This window comes from Engraulis encrasicolus, chromosome 2 (assembly GCF_034702125.1).
Source record: "Engraulis encrasicolus isolate BLACKSEA-1 chromosome 2, IST_EnEncr_1.0, whole genome shotgun sequence".
NCBI classification, from domain to species: domain Eukaryota; kingdom Metazoa; phylum Chordata; class Actinopteri; order Clupeiformes; family Engraulidae; genus Engraulis; species Engraulis encrasicolus.
In genome coordinates, this window is record NC_085858.1 from 54,525,124 (window position 1) to 54,551,478 (window position 26,355).

The 26,355-nt window shown below is 46.7% G+C and overlaps 2 protein-coding genes across 2 annotated transcripts in view; one reads left to right on the forward strand and one right to left on the reverse strand.

Moving 5' to 3' along the window:
- LOC134463636 (coiled-coil domain-containing protein 134-like) overlaps positions 1-1,631 on the reverse strand; it is a 7,985-nt gene extending 6,354 nt beyond the window's left edge. The window contains exon 1 of the mRNA XM_063216827.1: positions 1,255-1,631. The gene's annotated coding sequence lies outside the window, so the exon portion shown is untranslated. The remainder of the gene's footprint in view (positions 1-1,254) is intronic.
- A 15,757-nt stretch (positions 1,632-17,388) lies between these two features.
- Positions 17,389-26,353, forward strand: slc19a3a (solute carrier family 19 member 3a). Its single transcript, XM_063218699.1, has 6 exons — positions 17,389-17,535; positions 22,526-23,090; positions 23,274-23,603; positions 24,328-24,520; positions 25,376-25,517; positions 25,874-26,353. The coding sequence occupies exons 1-6, from the start codon at positions 17,389-17,391 to the stop codon at positions 26,009-26,011; spliced, it is 1,515 nt and encodes a 504-aa protein (XP_063074769.1). The 3' UTR covers positions 26,012-26,353.
- The last annotated feature ends 2 nt before the right edge of the window (positions 26,354-26,355 follow it).

Genomic DNA, 26,355 nt, shown 5'->3' on the forward strand with positions numbered 1-26,355 from the left:
CTCATTTATTTTGGCATTTTTACAGTGATAAATATTCAAAAGCGTTTCCAAAATTTGTGAGTAGCACAGCTTGCATCTAATTGGATGCTGCCATCTCAAGGGGCAACCTGTAACCTATTGCAGTTCTCAGCAGCACTAACCTTCCCAGCACTGGGCAGGACAACAGCAGCTGACAGATGAAAGCAGGGTGCACTCAGCAGCCGCGGCCCGCGCGTGAGGCCACGGCAGCTCGCCTCCAACAGGTGACGCGGTTTGGAGAACCTGCTGCTGTGAGACTACTTTGAGATGGATTCACGTAGTCCACCACAGGCATCCAAATATTGATAATGAGTTTGACATTTAAAATGCAGCATCTCCCACAGCATCCGTCGTTTGTACTGGACAGCGTTTAAAGGGGGTTCTACTTGGCTGGACCTATAACATGCGACATCAAGGCTGTAATCCTGATTTATCCGCGTTCATTAGCATTCTGCAGCAGGGATTCTCAATTAACCATAGACATAATTAAAAGTGCCATGATCCGACTTGATTCATCCCGGGCGAAAATGAGAAACTACGACCACCAGTCCATGTTTAAAATGGCTTATTTCCGCCTCGAGCATTGCTTAAATTGTCGTTATCATTCATTTTGCAATGAGGGTTGTGCAGGACGATTTAATGAGCATCAAGCAAGGCGTTAAAACCGTTTTGTAAAACGGTAGAAAAGTCTGAAGCGGATTGGTGACCCAGAGAGCAAATATCAGCGATCATTCTCCAAATCTACAGCTTGAATGGCATCTGGTTATCTGGCAAACGACCCGTCTTTCACCTCCACATCTTCCTCATAACCAATCTTTCACTTTACAAACCAGCGTGACATCACAACGTTGTGCAATGTGCATACTCATTAACTTAAGTCCAGCTACATTAATGGGGTGTGCAACATAAATTTAGTAGTTGATCAGACAGCTCATATGGCCAGACAGAACCTAGAGTCACTTCGTAGGCTACAACAAATTCATCAGGCGCGCAATATTGAACGATGTTCATCAAACATGTTGGCTGAAGACTGCATTGACCGACAACGCCACTCAAATTCATGTTAGATCGTGCAACCTGAAACAGGGATTACTTTCATTAGGTTTCTCGCACGCGTCACGCAACCCCGTCCGTCAATGTCATCAGAATGTAAAAAATAGTTTGTAAACAAGATCGTGTATCGTACGGTGGCAATCCAGCAGTCGGTTACCACAAACTCAATCCTTGGCTACTCACCTTCTGTGGAGGAAACAGATGAGGCAATGATGACTTTCAGTTCGAAAGATTATCGTCCCAGCCAGCTCACAACCTTAATACCACGCAAGTATAAAATCAACGGGTGGGATTCGCAATGTCTTATCACATGAAATTCTCTGACGGATCACTCAGATTCTGAAACCCTCATTTACATACAACACTCGTTCCCTCCACTCCTGCATCGCCACGATCACACACTCTGGCAGGAACTGAACGACTGACAGCCAGCTAACAAGTCATGCAAGCATGCAGTAGCCTAGGCGCGAGTTGGTTTCCGTACGGAAGACTTTAAGAGCAACACCAGGCTGAAAACGTCTGGGTTACGACTGTAACCTCGGTTCCCTGAGAACCCAGATAGCAGAGGGACATTGAAAAGGCGCTGAATATTGGTCAGAATGGTCATTTTCCGTCGTTAGTCAAATAAACAACGCCGAAAAGGCGCCGTGAGACGTTGAATTCTTCACGCTGTGGAAGGTCGAATAAACACTGTTTAATCACCATGGGTTAAGGTTGATCTGCCGAATATACAGCGTTGAATCATCGCCAGTTTTGCCTACAAACTTTCAACATTATTACAATGAGGCTTGCCATCTTGTTTTTAAAAGTTAATTTATTGCTTCCCCTTGCATCTATAAGATGTTAATACCTACTTTTATTTTTGGAAAGCACAGGAAAGAAAAAAAAACCCGATCTGCATAATGCCACAAATAGGCATTATTATTGCTTTGCATCGACAACATTTCCCTGAACATGCAACCAGCTGTTTCATTATTCCTACACAGGTACCACCACAACACTGGCGAAAGATCAATTCTTCGGGAATCAAGGTAAGAAATACTGTAAGTTTGGATGTGACAGCATGAGGCTTGCCAGCCAGCTTGCAGAAGTAGCACGAGCTCAAAGTAAACTATTTGGGTTTGTCAAGGGAACGGAATTTAATTCTCAACTGCCAGGGTCGGGGCTTGATGAGCTCTGTTTTACAAAATCGGTTGGTAAAAGTAATATTTAAGCTGCTTTAATGGTTCAAGGGCTTGACGGCTTGTTTTGCGATATATTACTCGTTAACGAGTACCGGAATTCATTTCCAGTCAGGACATTGGCGTCACTCTACCTGACCTGAGTTTGTTTATCTCACGGAGCTAGCAACATTAGCTAAAGTTAAGACAGCAAAACAGGTAAAATACTTTTTCCTAAATTGTGATCAGTGTAGCAGGCTTAACGTGTAATTAAACCGGAGTATTTATCCTGTTAAGAAAGCAGCTGCCACAGATTTTTTTTAATAGGAAAGGGCTGTGGAGCTGTTAAGTGCAGATAGCCACCAAGAACCTTTGCATAAATGCTGTCACTCGCAAAGTTATCCTCCTATATGGCTCCCCTCAGACATTTGGAGCATGAGATAATGGTGCATAGCATTCATCAGAGCTCTAAATTAACACCAGTCAACTGTTTCCTGGTGAACCAGTAGCCTGTAAGTAACAGGCTACTGGCACACTGCCCTTTCACGCCTCTCCGCAGGCGGGGTTTAGTCAAAAGATGCTTGCACGCGGTTGGAGCAACCTCATATGAATGACATGACACTTCGACCACTCACGTTGAAGCTTTGTGACGTAGGACGTGTCGTCACGTAAGCGCTGCCAGGTTGGGAACCAAAACAGAACAACATCCTTTAGAAAATCAACTTGAGGTATTTTGGATAACACCGCTGAAATTACTGCTTCCATCCCGACGCATGATAACTCCTTGCACGCCGCCATTACTGTTGTGATTCAGGGAGGGGGCGGGCACAGCCGAACTACCCTGGGGGAGGGAGTTGCGTTCGATTAACGTCATGCCCACTGAAATCCCTCCCTACGATCCTGATTCGTCGTGCTGCCCCGTTTATTTCGTAAACGGAGGAGGAGAGCGAATCACAGGTGTACCAGAAGGTTTGTGTAGCCCAGCCCCCTGGGCGTCAACACATAGCTTCTGGTTCACCAGGAAAAGTCAACTGGCCAACTGCTGGTGAAATGTCAGTTTGCCTGGTAAAGAAGACCAACTTACTTCTCCCACCATGTGTTTGGCTAGTAAGATGAATTTCTACCAGAGTGTCTTATTTCTTTTCCAGTCAACATCGCTGCATACTTTGGAGCCCTTCTTCCTGGAGAAGACCACAAAGCTACATGCATTAACATAAATAAATGTTTACTTTGATTGTCGAAATGTCGTTTGTCCGAGACAGGCAAGAGCCCCAATGTTGTTGTGAATTGTGGTTGTAGCTAAGACCTGGAAACGTGTCTTTGGTTGTTTAATTTAGCATCTTTTGCATAATTTATAGCCTTCCTGTTGTAGATAAAACAGGAAGTAATGCTGGGTGTATGATTGCCCAAAATGAAACTATAAATCGACCGAAAGCCGTGGTTGAATAAAGGATGAAAAGGGGGTGATTCTCTGCCGCCACACCGCCAATTTTCAACGTTGTTTAAACGCAAAACCATATGAGCAAAATGCTGTTGAAACAACACCGCTGATCAATGATTATTCAACGGCATATGGTCGGCTAACATAACGATGATTCCCCGTCTTTTCAACGCTCTTTTGCTATCTGGGAAGGGACCAGACCTATTACTCATGGTACTTGATCGATCGCCAGATCCAAACGAAGCTCAGTACTATACAATCACGCCGAATGGCAGATGGAAGCGTCAGTCTAGACCCGCCCTCTGGTGTTACTATAATACCCCTGACGCCCATTCCTCTGTCTTCTTTATCGCTGAGCCCTTCAGCGGAGACACAGAGTGCAGACCAGTAATAGGTCTGGTCCCTTCTCAGGCAACCGAGGTTACAGCCGTAACCCAGACGTTCCCTATCGCAGGAACGGCGACCTATTACTCATGGGACCGTGTCCAATCACACACAATCTGTGCCGAAGCAGAAGGTACCATTAGTAAGTGTGACAACACAGCATATGAAGGCACCTGCGGTCATATATGAGTGCTGGGTTAATAATGGGCTAAGAATCCAGAATATGGAGATACAGTGTATGGCCAATAAGGGAAGAGAACAAGTGCTTGTGAATACATTTCATGTGCCGATGGAGCTGGCACCGAGTATGGCCTGTGAAACGGATGGTGTGGTTACATCCAGCACGTTAAACGTCTGGGTTACGACTGTAACCTCAGTTCCCTGGGAAGAGACCAGACCTATTACTCATGAGACTTGATCGATCACCAGATGATCCAATCGAAGCTCAATACTACAATCACGCTGAATGGCAGATGGAAGCGTCAGTCTAGACCCGCCCTCTGGCGTTACTATAATACCCCTGACGCCCATTCTTCCGTCTTCTTAATTGCGTCGCGAATTTTGATGTCCAACAACTACTGTACTTAGCATTTTTCATAATTAGCTTCCAACCGTGTGGCTTGTAACTCGCAAAAGCCGGTGTGAGTTCACTTGCTTTGAGTGCCAACAGTTTCGTTTGACTTCAACATCTTGATCACTGGACTCGTTTAGCCATGGATGACACGGAACTGAACCCAGCACCCACGAAGGTAACTGAGGGAGAGAACGTGGAGGAGCCCATGGAGCTGCTAACTCAGCTAGCCCCCGAGGATACTTACTCCCCTGAGCATATGGCACCCAGGGCCGGCTTCACGCCCCCCCTGGTCCTACTCAGAGACTTCCCTCCAGAATCTGAAGGTTCTTTTTCTAACTTCGCTCGGTGTTTCACTATGGGATACGCTTGGGCGTGACCATCTATGGAAGCTCCAATGACATTACGTCTGTCAAAGACAGACAGTCGACGCAGTCGGGCTCCGCCCGCTTGGGGTGTCTACCCCCGTCGACACGCTGAGTCCAGCATTCTCGCTTTCTTCCCGTGAAGATCTACTACAAGCTCCTCGCACCTGCCAAGGCTGTGCTCGCTTAACCGTTCACAGACGGACCGTCCAGGACCCCGTCGCCGAACGCGACCGCGGCCGGTAAGTGCTATATTGTTTGCCTTCGTCAAGAAGTGCATTGAAGGTTTGCAGTTAAGTCAGCTTACTTTCCAACTCAAGTGAAGTGTCCGCGTCGTGGCGAACTTCAAGTTTAGCATGGCGGGCTACCTAACCCACCTAGCTACCCAACTTTAGCTTAGCCTGATTTAGCTACCTCTACCTCCACCGAGCACTCGGGTGCCGGTGATAACTTATTAATGGTAAGCTACACCGTACAACAGGGAGCGAGAACGCCTTACTCGCTACTCTGTTTGACTATTTTCATCTGTTTTCTGTTTGTAACCCACCGCATGTAAACCCACTCGGCGGGAAACAAGTTGCTAGCTTCGATCTGTAGCTACAAGTTTAGCATGGCGGGCTACCTAACCCACCTAGCTACCTAACTTCAGCTTAGCCTGATTTAGCTACCTCTACCTCCACCCAGCACTCGGGTGCCGGTGATAACTTATTAATGGTAAGCTACACCTTACAACAGGGAGCGAGAACGCCTCACTCGCTACTCTGTTTGACTATTTTAATCTGTTTTCTGTTGGTAACCCACCGCATGTAAACCCACTCGGCGGGAAACAAGTTGCTAGTTTCGATCTGTAGCTACCCCGCACGTGCGGCTAATCTGCTAACACTGGTGTTAACTGAAGTAATCATTTGTTATGACGAGTTCTTCGAGTAACACTACTCTCCTCTCTCTTTTATTCTGAAAGATGCTTCAGGCAGTTCCCCCGCCATAGGGAAGAGTGAAAACAAAGAGTGAAGAGCCCGTTGCCTCCCGTGCCGGCGTCACGCAGCCCACCATGGCGGGCGGAGAATCCCAGGTCTGCATGGAACCCTACCATGCACATGCAATGGTTGCAGGCCGCCGTACCTGCACCACTGCGTGGACAATACCAGAGGGAATTCGGGAGCGGAGGCTGAATGTGGTGATCGTCACTAACAGCCCCCATGCACAAGTCAGACTCTGTGGATACCATGCCACCCGAGGACGACCCCAGCTTAGGCTACCCCCTCTCACAGGGAGCAGGAGGATACCCAAGCATAAAGCACAATATCAGGGACATCACGTCGCTGCCCCCTCGACCCCAACAGGGTGGGCGACCTATCCTGCAGTAATCAAGGCCCCCCAGTGACCATGCTGACTCGGCGGCCCTCTGCTCAGGATGCAGGAGACAAGGAAAGGGACCAGCAACACTGCCCCCCAATCCCCCTCCCTCCTCAAGTCCAACCTGGCCACCCCTCCCAGCAGTCCTGGCCTGTCTGAGAGATGGCCCCCTGTCACTGGAAGCCTCACAAGTATTCCAAATGTGCCCTAACCGACGGGCTGTGTCGACTATGTCCAACATCGCTCTCCTCTCTCTCCGATTGCTCTCTGATGCGGTCACCAGGTCCAGATGGACACGGCAAAACAGACACTCAGGCATCATCTACACGATGCACCAAGGGCCCGGCGCTGTGCTGGTGAAGATGAGGGAGACAAGGTCTCGGCAGGCAGAAGGATGATGCTCTCTGGGCGAGCCTGACACACAAGCCGCCCCCAGGCCCCAACCTCCCAGACAGGTCAACACTGCCAAGGTAGTCATCCTATGGAGAGAGAGGCCATAGCCTGCACCCTAAGGGCTAGAACGGTCAGAAGCTCAAGGTGCTTCAACCCAGAACAGAGGCCCAAACTGTCCAAACGGCCTACAGGACCCAGTGGCGGACCTGACAGCCCAGACTCACTTGTTCCCACGTCCTCGCCCACAGCGGAGAGGAAGATGGAGAAAAGGTTATGTCTTACAGGTGTTCAAAATCTGAAACTGCAGACAAAGTGTCACCAAGCACAAATCACACCCAATCTCAGTGTCCAGTAAATATACATTATTCGCACCTAGGCCGTGGGCCAAAGGCGAATCTGTTGATACAAAATAAACGCCAATGCTACACAGAGGGTAATTTCACCAAACTGTTCAGTATACCAAGGTGTTCAGTATACAAAGATCTTTATCTTCCTAGCAAGGGCCAGGAACGATTTGGTCAACACATAAGATGCACATAATGCATGAGAGCGGTCTCATCTCACTAAGGTGTTAAGTAGACTAAGGTCATTCGCACCCAGGCAGGGCCAAGGGCGAATTTTATTAACACAATATACACACATTGTGTCTCACCAGACTAAAGTGTTAAGTAAACAAAGGTCATTCGCATCTAGGTAGGGGCCTAGTGCGAATTGTCTTAACACATAACAATGTTAACATGTTATAAACATGCACACTTTGCATCTCACCAGACTAAAGTGTTCAGTAAACAAGGGTCATTCGCATCTGGGCAAGAGCCAAGGGCGAAATTGTTACTACATAACTTACACAAGTAATGCAAAGCAGTAGCCTCTGTCTCACCAGACTAAACTGCTCAGTAAACAATTATCATTTGCATCCAGGCAGGGGCCAAGGGTGAAATTGTTAACATTATGCACACAGGGGATACTATCACAGTAGTCTCAGCAGTGTTAAGGGAACAAATATCCCTCGCACCCAGGCGAGGGGCAGATTTGGTAACACAAAAGTGGCTCCCCTTGCAGCCTAGGGGTAGCCTCAACAGACCAGTGTGCTTTAAACTAAATAAAGAATGCCATCCCCATCCATGCCTTGGGCCAAGGACGGAGTTGTTATTGAGAAGTCACACACGAGGTGTACAAGTACAATGTACTGACACCAGAAATCTCTCTCAAAAATAAATACGGTACATAAATAAAATTAAAAAAAAGGGGTGCACCACTGTCATAACACCACCAGGGCGCACCATTTCCCCTTTATTGGCAGCGGAGACATAGCAGAGATCTCTCCGGTGACGCTACTAGTGTGCGTCACGTCACGGCTGCGTGGGTAACGTGACTAACGTCATATAAGAGCGACGGGTCATGCTCATCCATGACGTACAGTACACAAACGCAACACTACTTTATTCCACTGTAAGTGGATAAAGAACTTCTGTTGATCACAAAACCACCTAGGTTCAGTGGAACACTAATTTAAGGTCAGTAGACTGAGTTCTCGAGTTACGAACGAAGAGATCCCTTCTTTTCTACTCTAAGGAGCCGTCAATGGGCTCTGTTCAACATACTGCGCGATCTCAGCTGGAAAGCGCATTTTACAGACCGTCTTATAAAAACAGGTATGCCACAATCGCATACATCTGACAACAAGGTGCTTTGTCAATCATATCATCGTCTCGATTTTGGGGTTGTCACAAGAGTTACAGCAGATGATCTTATCACAAGGCTGTAGCCTGTCTGAAATCAGAATGTGTATTATGAGTTTCGCCGCCACGGCAAAACATACAGCATCTCGCTGCCTCAACCGGCGATTGAGGACGGCGTTAGCCCTCTGACAGGCTTGGGATCAGAATACTGTAATTAAGACAATTTCCCCTATTGCTCCCTCTCGAAGGAGTCAGCATTAGATTCCAGGACGGCGCTAAAGCATCGAGTGAATTTGGGTTCAACAAGTCACCGTTAGTAGTAGTCAGACAAGGTCTAGACTACAGTTGGTGTAACGGCATCCGCTATTACGGTAGCGAGAGGTGTCTCTCTATGATGAAGGGCTTTTACAGTAAAGCTTACTGGCCACGTTGTTCATGCAGTGGTTTCACCATCGCACGTCCAGGGCGACCATATACATTAAGTGTTCTGGGCCCTGAAACATTTCCAAAACGATGTAGGTGGTTGAGGAAACTATTGCTGGGTCACAGTTTCTGTTAAGTCTGCAGAACAGGGCCAAGGGGAACATCCTCTCTACTCTCAAACATCGGCTTGTGTGGAGCAGGGGTTGGTGCAGGTTTTTGCTATCTCTACACCTTGTAAGGAAACACACAGTGCCCTCTATTCCTCCTGGGCATAAAAGATGCACTAGATTGCTATGGGCAAAACACCCTGCTCTATGCATTCACACCAATAAGCATAATAACCCCCACACTGGTCAGAGTCAGGCAACAGAGCCTGCTACTGATTTTGTTGGCCCAATTATGTCACCCTATGGGGTCACGATTGTGTAAGGTTGTTCGGAGGGCCCTCAGGGGCCCCACCTCTACTGAGAGATCCTCTCAGACAAGAAGCGATATTTATAATTCACACCTAGACAGGCTGGTCCGGTAGGCTCATTCTGTGAGAGGTAGAATTCAGACGCAGTCGCCCTCTCCCAGCAGTCACCGAGACTGTACTAGGGGCGACAGCAGCATACACACTTCATACTTGGTCATAAATGGCGTGTGTTCAAGGTATGGGGCACACGGAGACACTTCTCCCTAACGCCCTGTTGTTCAGCTTCTTAGCTTCCTACGGGATCTTATACACAGGGTTAAAGTCTTTCCCAATAGGAAAGTTTACCTTGCTGCATTTTCAGCCAGCCACTTAAGTTTTGAGTACAAGCCAGCAGGGTAGTACTCCTTGGAGACTTAGTTCTGGTTAAGTTGAGCTACACGCTCACCCCTCCAAATCACTGGTTTGAAGTTTAGCTTGTCAAGACTGTTCTAATACAGCATTAACCACCATGAAATGAGTGAGTGAACTAAACGCCTTCCTTGTGAGGCCCTCTTGGTTTACAATCTGACTCTGATTTGAAGAAGGTGCGTCTTCTCCCCATTACAGATTTGTGCCCAGAGCAGGACTTTCTTTAGATGTCGGAGAAAGGACCTGGATGCCCCGCACCCTGCCCCCTCACTCAGAGGAGGGTCAGGAGCTCAACTATGTGTGTCCTGTTAAAGCTCTGTGACTATACAGAATTTAGCAGAGTTCAACTTTTTGTGGCGGCCACACACCATAAAGGACTACCACTGCCACGTCAGGGGTTGTCTCATTGGATTGTGAAAGCTACAGCGGTTGCCTATCAGAATAATGTCTCGCCGGCCCCTTAGGGACCTAAGAGCTTATGCATTAACAGGAATGGCCAATTCCAGGGCACTGTCCACGGGGTTGCCAATGGTAGGCCTGTGCAATGTAGCGAACAGGGCCCCAGGGTACACGTTCGCCCGCTTTCATGAGCTAGAGGTATCTGGCCGACACTTATCTCACGCTGTACTAGGTTCTGACTCCCCAGCAGCGATCTATACATTCTGACCGATGCTACTGTAATAAGGGCTTTACATAGCGTGCATTCCGGGAGTGGGCTATATCTCCCATAGTGAAACACCGAGCGAAGTTAGAAAAAGAACGTTAGGTTATGGCTATAACCCTCGGTTCTTTGATAACAGAGTGAGGTGTTTCACCTATTTTTCCCTCCTTGCACTAGTTGTTAGGTGGGGAAGAAACCGTTAAGAATGCTGGACTCAGCGTGTCGACGGGGGTAGACACCCCAAGCGGGCGGAGCCCGACTGCGTCGACTGTCTGTCTTTGACAGACGTAATGTCATTGGAGCTTCCATAGATGGTCACGCCCAAGCGTATCCCATAGTGAAACACCTCACTCTGTTATCAAAGAACCGAGGGTTATAGCCATAACCTAACGTTATTTCGTGTTCGGTGCAGAGTCCGACGAGGATTATGACGATTTAGTGCGCCAACTGAGGCATCCATCGAGGATCCACCATTGACGCAGGACAACGCAGCTAGCAGGCCGCTGGGTTCGGAGCTACGCAAGCTAGCCCAAGATGCTACAGCTAAGCTAGGCATTCCGGCGGCCGAGCCACCCACCCGAGTAGCTTCTCTTTGGATGGAGAGTTTTTCGGTGCGCCGCCTGTTTCAGGACCTGCCCCGACGCCACTCTTCCCAGATGTTCACAGAGAACTGAGGAAGTTCTGGGGAAACCCTTTTTTGGCCCGTTCCCTGGTTCGTGGTTTCGATGCCTTCCTAGACGTGGACAAAGCTAACGAGCTAGGATACCTGAGTTTCCCGCCGGATGGCGGCATGCGCAGTAAGCCCCTGGGAAAAGAGAGCCTTTCTTTCCCTGACCACAGCCAAAGAAAAAAGCTCAATAACACAAAGAGTTTGCCCACACAGGGGCTCAAACTTAAGTACACAAGCACACTCAGTTCGCCCATCTATATGCCCACATAGCCTACACTTTTGACTTGCCCAATATCATGCCCAGTCAAGTGTTCACTTTGTCAAGTTTTGCCCCTCCCCCCTGGCACCGCCGCTCTTTCGAGCCTCCTGCACAGGGAAAAACAAAAGTATAACCCTCCCTCATTTGGCAATAAAGGGGAAGACATGAAATTAATTTTCCCCGCTTTGGCACAGAACGCAGAGGCTTGGCGCGCATGCGCAGTAAGCTCCTGGGTCCTGAAAACAGTAATGAAGGGGTACGTGATGAATTTCACACGCCCTCCCCCGTGTTTCATGAGCGTATTAGAGCATCTGTCCCAGACACTCAAGCGCACCTACGCTTCAGGAGCCTCGTTCGCCAATAAAGGGAGAAAACAAAGTTATAACCCTCCCTCATTCAACACATCCAGCTCCACACACTTGTGACCCACTGTATGTTCACGAAAGCACCAGGGGGTCGTTTCTCGACAGTGCCTTTGCTAACGACGTTAGCCATTTTGTTCGTTCTTAAGACCAACGTTGTAACCAAGGTCTTAAGTCGCTCGTAAGACAGTCCTCCGGCTTGGTGTTGAGTTGGTCTTAAGTTGTTCTTAAGTTGTTCTTAAGTTGGTCTTGCTCCTGACATTTCAGCGTCTTGGGGCAGGTTCAGGCAGAGTTCAAGTGACAGTGATTGATTACTGCCACCAAGTGCACAAGCGTCTAACTTTTACCACACAAAATGTCCAATGATTAGACAATTTTAAATATATTTGGTTGTGTATGCCGTCTTCCTGCCAGCAAGTCCTTACGTCCAACGTAAGCCACAAGAAAAATAATTGCCATTAAGAGCATTGTGCCTGAAGATGTGCAGGAAGATTGAAAGGTGCGTCAAACACAGTAGGCTACACATGACATCTTTATGAAAGTCGTTAAATACCTGTGAAGACAATCATGCCCCCAAAATCCACCCCAATAACCAAATGTCGCTGTACATATCACTGCACAATAAAATCGCGCCAAATAACTTCGCAATGGCGTCAGCCACACGGTCCACTGTCACTGCGCACGAGGGAGAGGAGGCAGAGAGTTGCGAATATGCCCGAATTGCGCGCGCGCCAGCCTGGATGCGCGCGCGCGCGCGCACACACACACACACACACACAGAGAGAGAGAGAGAGAGAGAGAGAGAGAGAGAGAGAGAGATGAGTGGAAGTGGATATACTGGATATACTGTTGTGCAGATAAGGCACCTGCGCTTAATTTAAAATTCAGCCGAAATGGATATGTTACCAGTTACCACCAGCAAGTGAGAATTAGGATAGTATACATGCCATCACACTTTCACCGGCCATTTCTGTGCAGTTATTTGGAGTGATTATGCTACAGTGATATGTAGACCGACATTTGGTTATTGGGGATGGATTTCGGTGACATGATTGCGTTGACAAGTATTTAACGACTTTCATGGAGATGTCATGTGTACTGTGTTTGACGGACCCTCCGTGCTTCATCCCTTCCTGCACATCTTTACGCGCGACGGTCATAATAGCAATTGTTATTTAACTTAACTTGGTGCCCTCTCGCACTGAAGAGCGCAATGAAGGCATCCCTTGGGGTATCCACAGTTGAAGACTTTTTAAAAATTACTTCAACTACAGTAAGACCGCGCTTTCTCCAGCAACCACCTTCACAGCTGTCCCTCCTTTCTTCCATCGTCGTAAAAAGCCCCAAGCAACCAGTTCGTCACTTCAAGATAGAGACATGGGTAACAACGTAGGTTACACATATCTGACCCAAAACAGAGACCCAAAGACAGCGCGACATATCAGTAGCGTGTGTGTGTGTGTGTGTCCATATTCTCAACCCTCTGCCTAGCGCATATGACAGCGGGCCGCGTTAAGTAAATGTGCAATGATTCAAATGATCCCAATGTGATGTCGCCACGTGAATCATGACGCCGTCACTACTTTGATTGCTACCAATGCAGCCGAGCTGAGGCGAGACACTCCAAGCATTTCCGAAGACTTCCTCGTGTCTGAGAACGTACGTACGTACGTCCAAAGGTTGGTCGCGACTTCGGTCGGTCTTGCGTCTAAAGACCAACTGAAGACCAACTTAAGATCAACTCAAGAGCAACTTAAGACCAACTCAAGAGCAACTTACGACCAACTCAAGACCGACTTAAGACGGTTAGCAACGACAAGAATCGAGAAACGGAGTCCTGGTTCGCCCAAAGTATGCCCGAACTAAAATGTACACATCAAATGACCGCATTTATCTGTTTGCACACTGATGGTCTGCTCAGTCCCCTTCCCTGATGGTCATTGGTAAAATAATGTGTTGTTCTCCTCCCTTGCACGGTCTGTGATTGCACGGCTATCTGTGAACGCCTAAATGTACCTATCTCTTGCACTGCCGCTCTACGGAGCCTCTGTGCAGGGCAACCAAACATTTAACCCTCCCTCATTTCGGCTATAAAGGGAGTGGAGACATAACGCTTCACCTTGGCACAGATCAAGATGTGATGAAAAAAAGTACCCCTTGCGCCGCTCTCGTGAGCCCCTGCAACGGGAAACCAGACTTGTAACGCTCTCTCATTCTGCTTGAAGGAGGTTCGTGCTTACTGTTTTGGGATTTGGCACAGGCTGGAACTCCCTGGGTTTTGTGTACAGTCATGAGACGATGCGCGCACTGTTCGCACGCCCATCTCCGCGTCTGGCTCTTGCGCCCACGTGACGGGCTTTATACACAGCTTGGCCAGACACATGGCAACGCACGGGAGCACGCAATGGTTTTGCTTCAAATATTTCCCTGGCTAGCAGTACTATTACTTTTGATTACACGAACAAAGCTGATGCCCGAGCCTCAATTTACGGCATAGGCCTACCGGGCAAAATTATCCTTGTTTTCCTTCTGAGGATAAACAAAGTGACTGAAATGTCGAGAATTTGGAATGCTCACTCCACATCGTTAAGTCGGGTGCATTCGCCCAGTTCTGCCTGGCGCACTATGTCTGTTCTTGTCCGACGCAGGTATTCCTGCGTTTCGCATTGACAGTGGGCTGGTTCAATGGCAATGTGTACGAGGGAGTTCTCCTTAATTGGGTTTCGCCCTGTCTCTGTAGGCTCTCCAGATGCCTGATGGCTGCACAATGTGCGGCAGGGGACTACTTTATGCCAGCTCTGAGGTTCTGCCTATTTTTGCTGTCATTCGCGCAAATAGTGCTTTCACACCAGCCTAGCTTGCTTTATGCCGGGGTTTGGTCCTGCATCTGAGACTGCTCATCTTTCAGTGTCCACTCCACATGCACATTTTCGTCGAGTGTACTTGCCAATTAATGACTGGTTCGTAATTCTGGATCTGACATCTGTATTTCACAGATATACCCAACCATGTCAGACACAGGTTTTTCTGCGTTGCATCCTAGGAGTTCTGGTCAGGCTTTGGAGTGGAGCTCGGTGCGCTCTCTCTCTCTCTCTCGTGCGTGTTCACATGCCTGGTTTACTGCCTGTTATAGCTGTGTTACAGTCCAGACCATCCACCTCTCTTTATGCCATCGTTGACCCATTTGGAGAGGTCGGGATTTATTATTATTGTCAATAATAATAATGGTAATAACAATAACAATAATAATGATAATAATGATCATTATTATAATAAACGAGCTAATAATAATATTAATTATTATTATTAGTAATTCAGAGGTCTCTTCTCCTGGCCCAGCCTATGGCATTCCTCAGTCTGCCTTGCTCCTATTTCTAAGGGCCTGCATCCCCTACTGTCCCTGGAGCGCATGAACAGTTACTGGTGCCATTCAGCCTGTTCTCCCTGGGTTGGTCATGCACTTTACACTTTGAAGTGGCGTGTTTTCAACCAGTGGTGCTCTGCCAGGGGTCATGACCCTTTCCAGTGCTCGGTCGTAGTGATCCTGAATTTCTTCAGGAATTATTGGACCAAGGAAAAGCCGCCCCTACCCTAAAGGTGTATGTGGCATCGCGGCGTGTCACTTTGGCACTGGAGGTGCCAGCCCCGGCACCCATCCCTTGGTTACATGCTTCATGGCGGGAGTGCGACGCCTTAAGATGTCCCAACCTGTTCTCTTCTCGACAGGGGATTTGACAGTAGTTCTACGCACATTGACGGAGCCGCCTGTTGGGCCCCTCCAGTCAGTGGAACCGAAAGCACTCTCCCTGAAGACCACGCTTTTGGTGGCGCTGGCCTCTGCCAAGCAGGTAAGTGAGATACACGCACTGTCGGTGCATCCATCTTGCTTACGCTTCGCAGCAGGGGCTGAAAAGGTGGTGCTAACCCATCTTTTATCCCCAGGGTCATTACAGCTCCCCTCCAGAGTCAGGTGATTGAGCTGGCAAGTTTTTCTCCACCACCCTTTGCTTTGGTGGAAGAAGATACATTGCATAAACTATGCCCAGTACGTGCACTGCGCCTCTACTTGGATAGAACTAAAGAGTTCAGGTGCTGTGACCAGCTGTTTGTGTATCATGGGTCAGCCTCACGGGGCAAGGCCCTCTCCAAGAGCAGACTGGCTCACTGGATAGTGGAGGCCATTGAAGTGGCCTACAGGAGCCTTAAATTGGACCCACCTGTGGGGTTACGTACCCACTCCACACGGGGGGTGTCATCTTCATGGGCTCTTTACAATGGCATGTCTGTGAACGATATCTGCAGGGCAGCAGGGTGGACTTCCATTCACACCTTTTTATATGCTGGATGTAACCAGACCATCTGTTTCACAGGCCGTACTCGGTGCCAGCTCCAACGGCACATGAAATGTATGCACAAGCACTTGTTCTCTTCCCTTATATGGCCATACACTGTATCTCCATATTCTGGGTGACTTAGCCCATTATTAACCCAGCACTCATATATGACCGCAGCCGCAGGTGCCTTCATATACTGTGTTGTCACACTTACGAATGGTACCTTCTGCTTCGGCACAGATTGTGCGTGATTGGACACGGTCCCATGAGTAATAGGTCGCAGTTCCTGCGATAGGGAACGCCTGGGTTACGTCTGTAACCTCGGTTCCCTGAGAAGGGACCAGACCTATTACTGGTCTGCACTCTGTGTCTCCACTGAAGGGCTCAGCGATAAAGAAGACAGAGGAATGGGCGTATTATAGTAACGCCAGAGGGCGGGTCTAGACTGACGCTTCCATCTGCCATTCGGCGTGATTGTAGTACTGAGCTTCGATTGGATCATCTGGCGATCGATCAAGTCCCATGAGTAATAGATCTGGTCCCTTCTCAGGGAGCCGAGGTTACAGTCGTAACCCAGACGTTATCAAGATCCAAAAAGAAGTCCAGTGCATACAACCAGGGAAGTCGATCCGCATGGGGTGGCTCACAAACGGGTCAGATGTCCCAGGCACAGGGAGAAAATGGGTCCAGATATTGGTCCTCAGCATATTGTAAGCATTGGGTAGGCGCTGGCCCAGGCCCAGCCAAAGCTGTCAGCGGCCCTGCAAACAGTCATAAACTCTTCTGACTACCGTGATGAATCTGCAGACACCCTACAGCTGTGTAACCTCCTAGAGGAAATGATGTGCCCCATCCATCCAGTTCCAAACAGGATAGTGGGCACATGAAAGTCCTTTCATTCAGGGGACGCTTGGTTAAAAAGAGTATATTGCATTACATTACTATGACTATCAATTTAGCATATTCACCATATTACTAAAATGTGTCTGACATAGCTTTCATCACAGATTTCTTATCTGCATATCTCAAGGACATAAATAATTGACTACCTTGCCCTGGTTACAGATTGACAAAGTTGCATGTCTTCCAATGTCCTGGTCCATTCCACCAGTGGACAGCTGAGAGCATGCACATACTGCTATTCTAAACTCAAAGTCAAGCGGAAACACATGCACGGCATGCATTTGTTGTGTCCCTTGTTGTCATCGGTAGGTTTGTTTTCGTAATTGATCTCTTTTGGAGCATATTTCTATACAAATACGTGTCATTTATTACGCAAAATTGTTATTATGAACTAACTGTTGCTCTCTGTGTGCACACTTCACATTCTACTGTAGTGGTAACCTGAGTCATTTTTCCAAGGAACACGACACCTATTTCTCAAAGACACACATACACACTCATCAATAGGAGTCTACACTGAGCGCTGTGCAATGCCTTGCATGGAGACATGGAGGGCGAGCTGGTCCTACCCCACCACTCTGCTGTGTGCCTACGGCTTCCTCATCACCGTCAAACCTCTGGAGCCCTTCTACATCCCTTACATGACAGGACCCGACAAGAACTTCACCTTAGAACAGGTATGGATGGACGTCTACGTAGGTTCCAGTCAAAAACAAAGGGGAAAAGGGGACAGTTGTCCCAGGCCCAGGGAGAGAGAGAGGGTTCAGAATTGGGTCCTCATTACATTGCATCTATTGGGCTGGGGGGGGGCTTTCAGATGACTTTGTCCCGAGTACGGCCAAAGTTGTCAGCGGCCCCGAGTAGAACGTTTTTTACAGTATTTCTCAATTGGTTTTGTACATTTCTCGAAGCTCTCTCACAATTTGCAAAACATAATATTCATTCTCAAAACAGCTTTAACAAATGGCAAAACACCATGGATGACCTGCAAAACTGCATCTCTTACTCAAAACCCTTAGTTTATCTTTCAAAACCAAGTTTTTGTGTCAATGAACGCGTCAGTGCCAGCAGAATGGTTAGTCATTGTATCATAGTGTATGGACAAGCTAGTCAAATCGAATTACCATGTTGTCAATTGACTAGTACAATCTTGAGGATCTTTTCTGAAGCTAAATGTTATTTAGATTGGATGGGAAATGTTGTAAATTCGACTTTGCATTACATTGATCAGATAAGATTGTCCTAGATATACATTTAGACTATGACTATTTATTGACAGGTTTTCTCACTGCAAAATAGGGAAAATAGCCAACTCTGGTTGAGGTGTCAAAATGTGCCCTCTACCATCCCTTTTTACTTGTCTTGCAAGCCCATGTGAAAAAAAATCTAGAACTGTAAAGCAAAATATTTTTGAAACAATACACTGATACTGTATAAAGTGCACTTAGGCCTACTGTCTTGTGAAATTCTAGGGAAATATTGTAATTTTGCGTGGAGCGTAATTATAAAGGGCACATGAGGCATAGAGTAATATAATGCAGTACAGTGCCTATTGTTGTATTGCATGCCTGTTTTCTCTATCCCTTCTATTGCCTTTGATTAGAGAGAGTCATATTTACCTGTGAGCAATTTACCAATTCAGATCACATTTATAGATAAAAATCCAATGGAAATTATACAGTGCTTATCACATTATGACAGTCATTTTGCATGTCAAGACTTAAACTATGACATAGGGCCTAAATGTTTTGGGGGGTGAGATAGTTTTGTGTATTCAGTGACAATGTTTTTTGAGTGATATGACAAAAGCAATTGATAATGTACGAAAAAGCTGAGAATTGTACACAACCATCTGCATGGTGATGAAAGCATTTGCTAAATGCTGAAAACTATGAGAAACGTATTTTACCATGTGCACAGATAACAGCAGGAAGTCACAATTGAACAAGAAGTTCTGAGAATGATTATTCTGTTGTGAGAAATGTACAAAACCAATTGAGAAATACTGTAAATGCGGCCATAGGCTATTACTTTCTGATTGTGACCATCTCGTTTTAAAACATCCCTTATTGGAAAGATGCACCTCGTTTAGCGCATTTGAACTCGAAGTTGGTAGACTGTCCGCGAATGGAGGGAGAGGGAGAGGGAGAGGGAGAGGGCCGGTTTAGAGATTAACGAATTCCAGATAGAATGTTTTTGGCAGAGTTTTGGGCCAAATCATGTCTTGACCTTTTGGCAAGCTTCCGCAATAGTCCCCGGGCCTAAAGTGGCCCAAGTTTGTCATGCCAAAACCAACCAAACCCAGCCATAAATTGACCAAAGTTCACCCAAAACCTATTTGGGATTTCCACGTACAGCCTTAAAGGCCCCAAAAGGAATTCCAGACCCGACCCTTCAGCCAAAATGCAGCCATAAAGTACATACTGTCCCAGAACAGCCATAAATGACCCTAAATACTGCCATAATGTACCCATAATTCAGCCATAACGTACCCATAACTCTCCCAGAACAGCCATAAATGACCCTAAATGCCTGTGACGGGGCAAGCCTGCACCGTCACTGCAGCCAGGTGCTGCTTACCAATAGGCTATAAGTTGCATTCATGAACCTTTTGTATTCACTACGGACATTTGTTTGGCTTTCTGCCACATTGATTTCTAAATATGTTTTTGTTTCCCGTTGAGCATTGTTTCATCATTCCAGTCACCATTTCATGTTTACAGTTAGTCTCCCGTAATGTTTCTATTAGCGCTGAAACATCAAAAGACTACGGTGAGGTTTATAAACGCTAGCGTCATCTGCGATTACAGCCCTTTACAGCTAAAACCCATTTCATCATTGCATCCCGTTCTTCTAATGTTAAAATAACCACGCAACACATTTCTTTGGTTCTGTTTATTTAGCTTTAAGTTTAAAATGCTCATGAGTAAAATGTTTTCCAGACATCAGTTTTACACCTCTCACCTCGCCGCACCTCTCGCGCAGTGCGATGGTCAGACTCAGCAAAGCAAGTGAGGTGCGGTGCCAGAGATTTGATTGGCTCAAATGACTGACGTTTGTCACGGTAGGCCACGTTTTGGTGCTTTGGTGGTTATGGACATTCTAATTTGCCAGAAATGAAACCCAATTGAAAGTCAATGGAATGTTCTGTCTGGTGAGATTTAGAATGTCCATAACCAAAGTAGGCCTACCTTCTAAGAGTGGTATAGAAATCTATGGGGAATAATACAATACAATATACAATACAATACAATACAATATCTTTTATTTGTCATTGTGACAAGCACAACGAAATTGTGCATTCCTTGTTGAAGCAAAAATAAAAAAAAAAATAAAAAAATAGGAATAAGAATAAAAAAAAAAAAAAAAAAAAATGGAATAAAAAGAATGGTATGTATATAAAAACTATGCTTTTGATGCAAAATTCAGTTCTGTGATGGCCGCTGCATAGAAACTGTTTTTCAGTCTGTTTGTCCTTGTCTTAATGGACCTGAATCTCCTGCCCGATGGCAGCAATTCAAAAAGACTGTGACCTGGGTGGGATGTGTCTCTCAGAATGCACTTGGCCTTTTTTAGGCAGCGGGTGCTGTGTAGGCCCTCCAAAGATGGAAGAGGGCAGCCAATAATGTTCTCTGCAGCCTTTATGACCCCCTGGAGCTCTTTCCTCTGTGCCACAGTGCAGCCTGGGAACCACACACAAAGACAATATGTCAATATGCTCTCCACTGAGCAGCGGTAGAAGGACACAAGCAGCTTCTGACAGATGTTGTTTTTCCTAAGTATTCTTAGGAAATAAAGTCTTTGCTTTAATGAAGAGGGAAGTGTGGGTCAACAGATCAAAGAACAAAAAACAGCTGACAGCTAAGCATCAATGATATCTGGGCTTCCATAACAATCATGCAAGGCCACTGCCATTGACTTCAATGTTAAACACAGTCAGGTCAGCAGTCTAACCCATGATAGGAATTTTGGGTTTTCTTGAGCTGTATGCCAAAATCATCAATATTAAAGCAATACAAGACTTGAAATATTTCAGTTGGTGTGCAATGAATCTAAAACATATGAAAGCTTATTTTTAATCATTACATTATAGGGGAAAACATTAACTCTAACACAATATGCTAATTATTTGAGAAGGACCTGTATATTACGTTGTATAAGGGACTTTAATTTCTTAAAAAATAACTGATCTGCAATACTGATGAGATGAGCATAACCAAGCAGAATAACTGGCATAAGTCAGATAACTCAACTGAGCCATAACTCAGGACCGCAGTGAATTGAAACACTTGAACATAGAACAAATGAACAATCAATGAACACATAACTGTATACCCCAACTTTACATAATATTTGGATCAAGTTGTGGTTATTCACAAGCAAACAAAATGGTATTCTACTGCCTCTTTTCCACAACCAGTTTCCGGGTAGGCTTAGGGCCTTTCCCATTACTAATCTTTACCCCTCTCCCTACGCCTTCCCCATGCCCCTCATGCTTCCCAACGAAGCTGTAAGGTGTAGGGCTTGAAACGAATTGGGATATCCCTTCAACAATCAAGGAATGACACTCTTCATTGGGGAACTTCAACTCCCATTGTCATTGTGACACAGCACTCCACAGCACACAAGTGAACACTGCACACTGCACACGAAATTGCATTTCATGCCTCACCCGTGCAAGGGGGCAGCCCTCAGTGGCGCCCCATGGGGAGCAGTGCAGTGGGACGGTACCATGCTCAGGGAACCACAGTCATGGAGGAGGATGGGGGAGAGCACTGGTTGATTACTCCCCCCACCAACCTGGCGGGTCGGGAGTCGAACCGGCAACCTCTGGGATGCAAGTTTGACGCCCTAACCGCTCACCCATGACTGCCCTCTCAGCTCACAGCTGTACACTCACAGCTGTCACTAATTCCATGCATTAGGTTGAAGTTAATAGCGATTTTTTTCAAGTGCGTTTCACGGAGAAAAGCCGGGGCCATCACACATTAGGACAATGTTAAACTTAGTACGATGCTTAGAAAATACTTAAACTTGTTTGCTGTTGTGGGTGCCGCGGCTAGCCGCCAATTTTTAAACGAATTCGCAATGCATTCAGGGAAACCTATCGAAGCCCTCTGTCGACGGAGAGTGGTGTTGGAAAATCTCTGCTCGGAGGGGTGGAAAGCCCTTCACGCACCCCTACCCATCTGTCTGAACTTGAATCGGGATGCCACTACGCCTACACGTGGACGCGCAAAACGGAGGCAAAGGGGATCGGCGTAGGGCTAAGGGGTGTGATGGGATTCACCCTTACAGCTCGCAGCTAACCCTTACAGCATGCTGTGTCGAGCCGTAGTCCTACCAGAAAACTGGCAATGGAAAAGAGGCATAATAGACAAGAGTGTTTCCTGGGAAACACTATATGTGTTGTAGGACATGTACTGCATCTTCAATTGAGGGCAGAAAAAAAGGAAATGAACCACACCTCACATTCAGGCCTGCTGGCAGGGGATACAAGAGTCAGTGGCCCTGAGCCCAGCGAAAGAGGGGGCCCAGAATTGGGTCCTCATAAAATTACATGTCTAGAGAATGGGGACCTTTCAGAAGATTTTGTCGCAGGCCTGGTCAAAGCTGCCAGAAGCCCTGCTCACATTTAACAATAATAATCCCTTCCGCCATCTACAGTTGACCAACGTCATCACTCCAGTGTCCACATACTCATACCTGTCTGTCCTCATCCCCATATTCCTGCTCACCGATTGGCTGCGCTACAAGCCCACTGTGGTGCTGCAGTGCTCCGCCCTGCTGACGACCACCGCCATGCTGTTGTGGCTGGGGACGGTGCCCGAGATGATGGCCGTGCAGTTCTTCTACGGCATGTCCCAGGCCGGCGAGGTGGCCTACTTCTCCTACATCTACAGTGTGGTGGAGCTGCGGCATTACCGCAAGGCCACGTCCTACTGCCGCGCGGCCCAGCTCACTGGCTACACGGTGGGCTCGGTACTAGGCCAGCTCCTGGTCTCGTTCGGCCTGCTGTCCAACTACTACATACTTGTGTTTACCCTGGTGCTGATTGGCATCGCTTGGGTGATTGCCTGGCTGCTGCCTATGCCCCAGAGGAGCATGTTCTTCCACAGGAGAGGGAGCGATGATAAATGGCAGTTGGCAAATGACCACCAGACTGACCTTGAGGTCACCAAAACCGTGGAGGTTGATGAAATCAACGCAAAGAACACGTCCCAGATAAAAGGCATGTATGGTTCCTCCCCCTTGCTTTAACTCATTAAACAGCAGACTACTTTTTCGTGGAAGAAGATAAATAAAGATGACAGAAAAATACCCAATATTATGACAAAAATAATAATCATAACTACTGCATTCAATCTCCTCTTCATAAATGCTACCTTCTCAACTCTTGCTGATGTGGCTGCAGACCCTGTGGCTGCAGACCCAAAGCCAGACACCAGGGGGTGCAGCTCTCCAGACAGCTCCATGAGCAGTGTGGATCGTGGTGGACGCCAGTCTGGGACCAGCGAGACCAGGGCCAGTGTCAGCTGTGCTGGGGTGATGGTCCAGCTGTGGAGAGACTTCCTCCTCTGCTACGCCACCCCTGGTCTCCTCCGCTGGTCGCTGTGGTGGGCTCTGGCCACCTGTGGCTACAACCTGGTCCTCAACTACGTGCAAATGCTGTGGGAACACATTGAACCGTCCAGCAGCTTTGCTGCCTACAATGGAGGAGTGGAGGCTGTCTCCAGTCTGTTTGGTGAGCCCATTTGGATGATTCTGTGTCTGTGAAGAGTTTATTCATTTGCTAGAATACCGGTAAACAGTCAACAGCATGAAAGCACAAGTCAGGTGTCAACAGTGAAAACATGCATGACATAGATCTCGCTGACCAACCTTTTTGTACTGTGTTTGAAATCAATTAAGTCTTAAGTTTAAATCCTTACACCCTCTCCCTCACCCCCATCAGCATTAACTGAAGGCAAAAACTGCATTTCAACAGGAAGAACCTGTGGGATTAATATTGGTGTATGTGGTGGATCGGCAGGGTGATAATGGGAACAGAATTAACAGTTCAAACTGGCATCACCAAAGATCATATTGGAGGCCCACATTAAGGGAGGTGCATGTCAGAATATAGTGTTTATCACAAGGCTGCTGACTAAAGACTAAATACATGTACACTGTAATGTGGATGTAATGTTGGGTACCCCTTCTCCTTGGACCTAGGGTTGCCAGATTGGGCTGTTGCCAGATGCTTAGGCTGCTTAGAATGGCTGTCTGCGGGTTAAAAAGTGGGTAAAAAGGGCATTTGGGCAGGTTCTTCTGAAAATGTATTGCTAAAGAAATCAATATAATTGAGTTGAAATTGGGTTGCAGGAGAGTTTCGAGCATTTTTTTTGGGGCTGGAAATCATCTGCCAACCGTGCTTGCATGGGCCCCATCAAAAATAAACCCGGTGTGACCCGATATTATGCTTCTAGGTGCTGCTACTGCGTATGGCATCGGCTTCACCAAGGTAAACTGGCACCATTGGGGTGAGCTGGCCCTCAGCTCCTTCTCTGCCATGGGAGGAGGTGCCCTCTACCTCATGGTGTTCTCCGGAAACATCTGGGCCTGCTACTGCGGCTACGTGCTCTTCAAGTGCCTCTACATGCTGCTCATCACCATAGCCATGTGAGTGAGAAGAACCAATGGGGTCGTTTGAAACAACTGGTTGGCAAAACAACTGAGCATTGTGGACTTAAACCAGTGTTTCCCAACCAGGGGTACGTGTACCACTAGCGGTACGCGAGCACACTGCAGGGGGTACTTAGAAAAATATTATTATTATAACAAATGTATGGAGCAGTCACATCAGGACAGAGAAAGCGATATAGAACATGAATTAGGGGGTACTCATGGCACAACTAAGAGGTTTAGGGGGTACGCAATACAAAAAAAGGTTGGGAAACACTGACTTAAACTACTATTTGTGGACCTGGACCAGCTTGATCTTTGGTCCAGAGATGTCAGAATTCGAAGAGGATAGAGGGTGGCCTGGCTACACACTTTGAAAAGCTTTTCTTTGCAGGTTCATCTGTTTCAGGAGGAATCACTTATAAAGCGTGGAACATAGCAAACCTGCCACAATCAAAATAAAAAAAATCTTTTGAAAGCTGACTGTTCAGTCAGTCAGTTTGTTTTGACCATAACTGTAGCAGTGTTCACTTTCCCCGTAGTAGAACGCCTTATGATAGCATCCTGGCTCTCATAAGTGAGGAAATTGAACTATACTAGACATGATATTTGTCACTGAAGGAACTTCTAACTGGGTATATATAATAGTCACAAACTGAATCAACAGAGCAAATGCAGTTCCTCATTACTCTTCATTGCGAAATCACTCTGCATGTAATAGGCAATGAGTAATGTATAGAAACCAATGGAAACAATAAGGACATTTCTGGGCACATTTCAACACAGAGTAGTTGTGTTCTTATACATCTGTCCTTTGCTGTTCCAACACTATTGAACTATTGTTCTCTGCAGGTTCCAAATAGCTACAGATTTGTCAATGGAGCGCTATGCCCTGATCTTTGGGGTGAACACCTTTGGTGCTCTGGTCCTCCAAACAATCATCACCTTGGTGGTCATAGACAGCAGAGGCCTGGGCTTGGACGTTGTCACCCAAGTGAGTCGCTTCTATCACGTACGAAATGAAATGGTAGTATTATGGGATGGTCAGGAGGACCAGGCTATGAAGCGGCATGGAGATTTCAGATTTTTTAAATTATAATGGACACATTTCACTGCAAGATGAGGGTTTTGGCTTTTAAATGCAATTTACTCTATGTCATGTTTTTATGTGCTCCGGAGGATGAGATATTTAGGTTTTGATTGGCACAGGGTATCTTTTCCCAAAAAGGACTTGCATATTTAGCATTTTTGCAGGTGCTTTAGGCATCAATGGGTTACCGGTTGGATTATCAGAGAACAGAAAAGTCATACATGTTTCCTAATGACATTCATTTCTCTTCTGTCTTTCAGTTCATCATCTATGGGAGCTACTACTGTTTCATTGCTCTAGTGTTCCTAGTGTGGGGAGTCTACATCAATGTGCAGCGCAGGAGACACACAGAGACTCCAAAACAAGATGCCGTAGTGATGCATCAAGAACACTTCTGATCCAGACCTTGGGTTACAGACACCTAGAGGTAAACTCTTCTAGTTAAGAAAATGCCACATATTAGTTCCATCTGATCAAATACAGCTCCTCAGCCCGGTAGAGAAATTACCTGTAACTCACAAGCCGAAGGCACAACAGTATGTCAAAGGATATCTGCCTTTTCAAGCTGGCTTGTCTACCCCTGCACACTTTGTTTGGTCTTGATAAAATGCAGTTGCTTATTATACTGTATTGATTGATGGGGGATATGGACATTTTGATGCATGTCTGTACATATTAATTCATGGGTTCTGCATTAGCGTTTTGTGTTTTTTTTCCCTTCATTTTCCTCTATTTTTGAAGC

What these genes read in the sequence shown, in the direction of transcription:
- slc19a3a (XM_063218699.1), top strand. Translation starts at nt 17,389, where the DNA reads ATGCCTTGCATGGAGACATGGAGGGCGAGCTGGTCCTACCCCACCACT. An exon ending in GAACACGTCCCAGATAAAAG is followed by an intron (nt 23,091 to 23,273) that starts GCATGTATGGTT and finishes ATGTGGCTGCAG; the next exon opens with ACCCTGTGGCTGCAGACCCA. An exon ending in GGCTGTCTCCAGTCTGTTTG is followed by an intron (nt 23,604 to 24,327) that starts GTGAGCCCATTT and finishes TTATGCTTCTAG; the next exon opens with GTGCTGCTACTGCGTATGGC.